This window comes from Lolium rigidum, chromosome 3 (assembly GCF_022539505.1).
Source record: "Lolium rigidum isolate FL_2022 chromosome 3, APGP_CSIRO_Lrig_0.1, whole genome shotgun sequence".
Classification (NCBI taxonomy): Eukaryota; Viridiplantae; Streptophyta; class Magnoliopsida; order Poales; family Poaceae; genus Lolium; species Lolium rigidum.
In genome coordinates this window covers 116,555,224-116,563,732 of record NC_061510.1, presented here as the reverse complement: position 1 = coordinate 116,563,732, position 8,509 = coordinate 116,555,224, and the positions used below count along the sequence as shown (strand labels likewise).

General features: G+C 49.5%; 1 protein-coding gene across 1 annotated transcript; it reads left to right on the top strand.

Moving 5' to 3' along the window:
• Positions 1-798: 798 nt before the first annotated feature.
• Positions 799-2,178, top strand: LOC124698061 (probable carboxylesterase 15). The gene has a single exon (XM_047230583.1). The coding sequence runs from the start codon at positions 799-801 to the stop codon at positions 1,840-1,842; it is 1,044 nt and encodes a 347-aa protein (XP_047086539.1). The 3' UTR covers positions 1,843-2,178.
• Positions 2,179-8,509: the final 6,331 nt, after the last annotated feature.

Genomic DNA, 8,509 nt, shown 5'->3' with positions numbered 1-8,509 from the left:
AAAGTTTTTTATATGAAAATGTATCAACGGAAAAAAGTTACATCCGATTTCAACGGCCTACGGCCGCGTTTAGCGAATTTTTATATTGCTCAAAATCAAAAAGGAAATAGGAGTCTTCCCAGGTTTACAATTTTGATGAAAAATGTTACCGCCGGCAGGTTCATGGTTAAACCATACAACATTTCCAAGTTTCAAATTAGAAGTTTTGTATGTTAGCAACACATTTTTCGTTTCTTTATTCTTTTTGAGCATGCATGGGAGGCATAAAAAGACTATATATATTGAAGTATATTTTGTACGGATTTTAAGGGATCTAGGATCTATGTTCCCAAGGAAGTGGAAATCCCGATGATACATACTCCCTAAGTTGCAATAAGTAAGGATATTTAAAAAAAAGTCAAGCTAAATAAAGTTTACTACCAAAGTTTTAGAAAAAACTCTGAAGAACCACGATAATATAAATATCATATGAAAATATATTTCATGATGTATCTAAAGGTATTGATTTCGGATTGTACATAATATTAATGGAATGGATTTAGTAGACACTTGAATCTACTATCATGTGATTTTCCATACAAAAATATGATTTTCCTGTGCTTAAGTTTGAACTCCTCCAAACGGACCTGAAACATTGTCAATCTGATTGTATATACGGGTCCCACATATGAAGCCTCTTTCAGTTGATAGTCCAGACATCTTATCTTGACGCTGCACTATGTACGTGCCACACTTGTAGTTGTACTCCCACTATGTACGAGTAACACTTGCTTGCCCATCGCTAGCTTGAATTAAACCATGTCTTCGTTTTCTTCCTCTCCGGCATCGTCCGTCTCGGCCGCGGCACCGCCGCCGCACGTGGTCGAGGACTGCCTTGGCGTCGTGCAGCTCCTCAGCGACGGCACTGCAACGCGGCCCACGCGAAGCTTCCTCTCTGACCCTCCGGCGCATGAAATCCGCCGCGACCTGCATGTCGAGTGGAAGGACGTGGTGTACGACGATTCCCACGGCCTCCGGCTCCGCGTGTACAGGCCTACGACGGCGACCACCAAAGACGGGGAGAAGAAGAATCTGCCGGTGGTCGTCTACTTCCACGGCGGCGGTTTCTGCATCGGCAGCTTCGAGCACCCCAGCTTCCACGAAGTCGGCCTGCGGATCGCTCACGACCTACCGGCGGTCGTGCTCTCCGCAGACTACCGCCTCGCCCCCGAGCACCGCCTCCCCGCGGCGCAGCACGACGGGGAGACCGTGCTCTCGTGGCTAAGCGGCCATGCCGCGTCCGGCGCCGACCCGTGGCTCGCCGAGTCGGCTGACTTCGAACGGGTGTTCGTCTGGGGCGACTCGTGCGGCGGTAACATGGCGCACCACGTCGCAGTCCGGAATGGCTCCGGCTGCGGCCTCGATATAGGCCCGGTGCGCATCGCCGGGTACGTCCTGCTGTGCCCGTACTTCGGCGGGGAGGAGAGGATGGCGTCGGAGGCGTCCTTCCCGCGCGACGTGCTCATGGGCCTGGCGCTGTTCGACCAGATGTGGCGGCTGGCGCTGCCGGTTGGGGCGACGAGGGATCACCCGGCGGCTAACCCGTTCGGCCCCGATAGCGCCCCGCTGAACGGCGTCGCGTTCCCGCCGGTGCTCGTCGCGGACGCCGAGAAGGACCTGCTGCGCGACCGGACCGCCGACTACGTCGCAAGGCTGAGGGCAATGGGGAAGCCCGTGGAGCTCGTGGTGTTCGAGGGGCAGGGGCACGGCTTCTTCGTCTACGAGCCGTGGGGCGCCGCGGCAGACGAGCTCGTCCGAGTGGTACGGCGGTTCGTGCACGGTGATCCACCGGCCACCAGCTGAGTACACAACTCCGGCGACGGTGTCAGCTAGTATTAATTAGACTTGTGGTACTGTATATTCCGCACGGAATCCGCACACTTAATCTGCGACATATTAGTTATCCGAATCTGCGACAAAGAACGGAGGTATATCCATAATCGATATATACATGCAGCCGCGGTTGGATCTGACGAGCCTAGCCGGCTAGCCGTCAAATGAAGTTCGCCGGAGTACCGAACGAGCCTAGCCGCTCCATGCCGCAACGACTAGCTCGGTCTGAGTTGTGTACCTAGTGCATATCCAATTGCTGATCCATTCCGTCAAATGGTCTGCTTCAGAACAGCGACTGCACGATCACTGACAGCGTCTGTCTGAGAGGAGCCCTTGGATCAACACCGATCACTGGTTGCATTTTATTGTCAACACACATCAACTAATCCGGCATTATCGTCTTCACTGCTTCGCATGATCGAGCGAGCGGAGAACCTAATAAAGTACGAAACGGTTTCCTTGGTTTGGTCCGTGCCTTTTCATCGTCCCACTTTTTGGTTTCGTCCGTCGCGACGCTCCATCGTACAAGTTATAAACTCTATGCGGTATGTGCCACTCCATCGTACCAGCTACTACGAATTCTTCCCGTTTGCCTTCAACATAACGGATTCTGGGCTGACTGGCCTCTTAAAGGGCGCCTTCTCTCCCGAATCGAGCCACACGGCGACGGACGGAAGAAAATCCAGCCTCCTCCTCCACGGTATGCGGCCGCCGCCGTCGTAGGACCGGCCCTACCATTGAAGGAACTTCGAGCGCGCCGTGCGGCTGCGCCACGCCGCAAGAGTCAAGGCTGGCCGGTTCAGGCATACGTCCGCACTCGCTGCGTGCTCTCATGTGTGCGTGAGGAGATGCTCAGGGTGTTCGCCGTGAAAACAAGATTGAGTAGCCTGACGACCTGATTAAGCTTCCCGTCGGCCGGAACGAGTTCCATTATAGCCTGATCAAGCACTCCAGCAAACGGATCAAACACCTGCCGGCTAGATCGAGTTCTCTGACGACCGATCTTCATGGCGGCATGGCCACCTGTTGCTTAGAGACAAGGGCGAGCTCCCCAGGGCACGATTTTTGTGAATCAAAATCTCCAGTCTAACGATACGCCGGATCCGGTAATACAACCGGACCAGCAGGTGCTACGCGGCCGTACGTCAACGCCGAACTGTGTTGGTCATCACTCATCAGACATGTCTAGGACGCGTTTGTCATCAAAACTGTATCTAGGAGGAACTGAAACTCTGCCGGATGTGATCTGATCAGGGAACTTCTCTGTTTGAGATGAACAAGCATGCCATACATCATGCCCTAGCAAGAACATTGAACAATCATGACTTATCGGAAAACGTAGGAAAATCATGAGTGAAGTTGGAAACCATAAGATCCTTTTCTGATCCACGAAAGAGCTAGATCTCTACATCAAAGTGCCTGGACACTCCGATCGACTATGAACCGTGAACTGTGAGGTGATTGTCATGATAACTTTTTTTTATGAATGAAATTTTGTTTTTTACGAATGATTGTCCTGATAACTGATAAGCTCAATCATGTAAAAAGAGTTGTGTACACTGAATTGGACGAAATGGACACCGGACCTCAGAACAGCAGCGACACACACGCAGGGCAAGCACTAATCTACACTCGGTTATTTGTAGTTATTGGGAGGAGAGCAAGCTGGGTAGTCTGCATGCCAAGGTAGATATTTCCCAGTTGTTAAATTAGGATTTTGCTCATGTGCTTTCCGAGAGTTTTTTTTTTTGCATGTTTTCCAAAGCAGGCGGATAATTGTGATTATGGGCACTAATCCCATCATTTTTTTAGGGAAGCATGAGGACTCTACTGCGGGATTTTATTAATTGGCAATAATAGTTACATCGTTCAAAAGTTTTGCTAAAATAAAACTATGGTTCATCGACCCAAGTATAAGAATTATTATCAGAAAAACAAACTCTAGCTAATTCATGGGCTACTAATCCCACCTGGTTTGATTAATGAAAGGGAACTTACATCACATTCTCATCTCCCCTGTCCAAACCCATGTCCAGCTTGGCCCATTGGCCCGTTACAGAAGTAGTCCGGCAGCAGGGTTGTATGGGGAGTTCACGTCGTCTTTGAATGAGGAGAAGTCCAGGCCACGGGGTACATTAGATCGCGCGGCGTAGGGCTGGATGGGAAATCCTGGGGTGTGGGCGGCAACTCAATGCACGGGGGCGATCGAGGTTGCGCGCTTAGCATTGGCGGCGATGTGCCTTGCGGCAGCGTTGGACGAGGGAGTCACGCAGGGGCGGACGGGGAGGTGAGGGGCATACTCGTCGTCTCGGCAACAGCAAGGGATAGAGCTCGCTCTTACCCGAAAGGGAACTGATGGGGTGGTGCGGGAGGTGACTAGGAGATCGTGGTCTGTAGTATGTGGAGAAGGGGTGGGACAACAGGCCGTCCTGGACATGGGTTTGGACGCACGAGAATCCGCGCACAATATTAGAGTGACGTTGGTCGCAAACCAGGGGGATTAACGCCCCTAATTGCAGCCGTTGGGATGCTTTGAAAGTCATGAAAAAAAGTGTCGGGAAAGCACATGAGCACTTAAATTAAAGAATTGCCAATGCAAAAAACTTCTCCCACATCCTGCTCAGTTTGCACCCCCTACATGAGGCCAATGAGAGAGTGAAACGACGAACCAGTGTTACCAGCCAGGGGATATTCTCACGTTTGCTCTATAGTGAAGCACGGGTTTTGTTCTAGTAAGATCGAAAAAGCAAAACCACAGTTTGAGTTCTATGTCTTATCACGTCCCTCTGTTCCCATATTTTTCCTCAAGATTCGTGCCGATCGTTTTGTGAAAGAGACCTCAGACTACATCCATTTTCTATCCCGCAATCCTTACGAGTTTGCAGGATGCACCGACAAGTTTTTCTCATCTCGTTTTCCACCATTTATATGAAGTATCGCTTGTGTTCTCTGCTGGCAGCGCACAAACTGCCAGAATTTCATGGAGCAATAGATTTTCATTCAAAAATATTTCACCAGAGAAATATTCAACAATTTTCCACATGAAAATTCTTACACATATTCAACAATATTTCAACTAATATTTTCTTCAAAATATTAACGATATTCATACAAGTCATACCAAATATGTACAGATTCACTCATCTTTTATACTAAACAATATTTTTTTACTGTAATTTTTTTACAAAATTCTCAGTAAGATGAAACAATACAATAATTTCTTATCTTCTCTTCTCTATTAGCATAACTGCTATGGCGTATAACATTGGTGGCATTTAATATTCCATCACCTGCGCCAATAATATGTATATGCTTGAAATTGGATAAATAGACTTAGTTAAAAAAAATCCTAGCCTGGTTGATATATAAAGCCATACTGGGGCACCCCTCAGATCATATTTAGACAAACAAAAATACATACACGCGATACGCCTAGACATCGCAACCCCCAGATTAGAATTAGACTAGATACAACTCCGCCTACGGTGGCCCCTGTACACATATATTCATATAGTGGATTGCTAGCAGGACGTAGCGATCCTCCTCCGTGGGGATGTAAACCTGGGTACGCTGTGTGCCATCTCGCTCCCAGAATCTTCACCGTCGCCTTCCGTCAACTCTAAACCCTTCATGATAGGCATTGCCGAGGAGCCGTCTCGTCACCGGGATTCCCTATTGCGGTTATTCAAAATGGCAACATGAGGCTAAAGCTTGACACTCAAGACCTGATCGAGAGACAATTAGTTTCTCTATATTATGAAAATATTTACCACCACCTAAAAATACTACCAATCATCCATTATATGGTGCGGCATGCCGCCGCGCCTTTCATTGCTAGTATATATATCTTTACCTACTAATAAAGGAAATAAGGTTTCTCCCCAAAATTTTCGTTCGTTTCCCACAATTTGTAGTGAAAATTACGGCACCTGCCGCCGCAAAAGTAAAAAACGATTCGCTGGTTTCTTCGTCGGTCGCGTGGGCCTGGCCCAATTTTGTCAATCGAAGAGCATAGTCCATCCCTATTTATTTCTCCATCTGGTGACTCCTGCCTCGGAGGCTCTGACCCGATACCCTACAATCTGCAAGAACCACAACCTGACAGGCCTAATTAATCAGGGCAATTAATTCTCAAAAAAAAAAAATTAATCAGGGCAATTCGGGGATGCAGAGGGGCCTGATGGGGGTTAATTCATCAGCCATCAGGGCAGGGCGCAGGGAATAGGACGTGGCTACAGAGTGCCCGGTTACCGGTTAGTCTTATGGGGTGCTCCCCCTGTCAGAATCTAATTCTTTCCCAAAGTAGAAATGGGGGATGCGGTGATAGTGACAGGTAACTACTTTGGCAGTAGGGACACTCCGAAAATAGAAAGCAGATGGTCCTCCGCATTTCCTTCCGCGTGTTCCAACCCGTGCAATCTTTAGATGCGAAACTGCGTCCAGTTTTTACGAAAAAATACAACATCCCCTAAAAACACCCAACCATACCCAACCACTTAGTATGTGTGATCTAACTGAGGATGTACAAAATGCAGTGACGGATGTAAAAAGTTATAAAAACTACATCCAAACTCACTAAAACTGGGATCACAAAAATACAGTGTCCTACATTTTTATCAATTAAAACATTCTGAATGTAGAAAAATGATAAAAATTACAGCTAGAGTGGAGAGGAATTAATATAGTTACATCCATCTACTGATCTCCGGATGAAAAGTTCAAGAGCCACTAATTAGTCCGCAAAAAATTACATCCAGGAACCATAATATACATCCTTCTACCAATTTTAGTCTGCAAAAAATCACTTCCAGGAACCATAATATACATCCTTCTACCGATCTGGAAGTAGAAAATTTAAGAGGCAAAATTATTCTGCAAAATTTACATCCAAAAACATCATTTCGATTCTTCAATTGATCTGGAAGTAGAAAACTACATGACCGATATGCAATAGAGTAGATCAAGTAGTAATAAGCACCTTACAAGCATGAGCGCGCGAAACAAAACAGAGAAGGATTAGCGGCAAGAAGAGACAAAGAGTGGAGATGATAGCACAAACACACACTAGAGAAAAAAGTGGCTTGTTGGCCTGCTGGCGTGCAGGGGCATAGCTGCAGCAGGTATCGATTGGGAGCCAGGCGATGGGCGGTGCAGCTGCGCGAAGAGCAAAGGCTTTGAGCAGGGCCTGGTGTGGATATTGGTTGCCCTGCTGCTGTCGGTGTGGTGCAGGACCTGTGCCGGTCCGGAGACCAAGTCGAAGACGAGCTGGAGCAGTGGTGATTTGGGCTTGGCGGTCGGATCAAATCAGCACGTCAGCTCTGCATCGTCCGCCGGATCCACCGAGAAGCACCACCTCTGGGCGGTCTTCGATGCCGAGGACGAGGTGGATCCGGGTGGCAGCTAGCCACCCGCACCACCACATCGCCCATGGCCGCCGCCCTTCGCCTCCGTCGACGGCGCTGCTCGTTCCTCCCTCCCCCACAGCCGCACCAACACCATAGCCGCCCTGCTCTCCTTGGGAGGCGCCTCTCCTTCCTGCTTCGCCGAACTCAGGTTCCACTCGATGGGATCCAATCCATCTCCTCTTGTTCGAGTTCGTGGTGGAAAAGATGCGGGTGGGGGATTTTTCATCGGAGATGTGTGGATGAGGAACTGAGATAGGGGGATGGAGTGGACCAGACGAGAGGCCGAGAGGGTTGCGCCTTAATCGGTGGCACGTGCGGCGTGGTCCGTACTAAAAAGCTGTTGCACCGCGTGATATTGATCGGACGCTCCCGACGGGTGAGCACCGCCTAAGACAAAAATGAGCTCAGGCAGTAATTAGATTTTGGGCAGGGAATAATTCCCGCCGGCTGCCCTAGAGGCGGCGCGCAGGCTCGAGTTGTCTTGGAAGCATAAACGGAAAAGACGGAGGATGAAGACTGCGAGGCCAGTTTCTTGAACGGCAGGTCGGTCAAACCGCGGACGAGCTTTGGGGCGACAAATCTGTTGCCGGCGTGGCCCAGATCGAAGGATGTCAAGATCTGGACCGGTGGTTTGGAGCGCTGCTACTGCTCCCGGAACGCTCGGTCCCCGATCCGTCCGTCGCCGAACTGCTCTGCGCCGATCCGTACACCTTGCCCGCCCTCTCCGCCCCAACCTGTCCTACGCTAGCGAGCTCCGCGAAACCATCCTCCAGGCGGAACCGATTTCGTCGACCGTCCTGGTGATGTGTGTCTCCTCTCAGCTGCGAAGCCGCTGCTCCGCACAGAACCGAGAGCATATTAGCATGCTATTCTTCTCCTCCATGGACTGGGCTATCCTCTGAACTTTCACCTGCGGCGACGGCGACGTGCATCGTGTCCCCCAAATCCCCAAATCGTCCCCCAAACCGCGCCGGATTGAGCGTTTGAGGGACGTGTTTCGTTCGCGCCGTGTTTGGGGAACGTCACTCCCCAGTCGCGTCCCCCAAATAAAATTTCGCAAATTTTAAACTTAACTAGATTTGATTAGATTCGTCCAAACTTACATAGATTCGAACGAAATTTGACTAAATTTAAACTAAACCTAATCTAGAACCACTTGCGGCGCCGGAGGCGTCGTAGTACCGCCGAAGTTGTACATGGCGTCGGTGACGACCTCCCGCTGACGCGCTCGT

Bases quoted from the DNA above. Each gene is read 5' to 3' on its own strand.
- LOC124698061 (XM_047230583.1), top strand. From the start codon at position 799: ATGTCTTCGTTTTCTTCCTCTCCGGCATCGTCCGTCTCGGCCGCGGCA.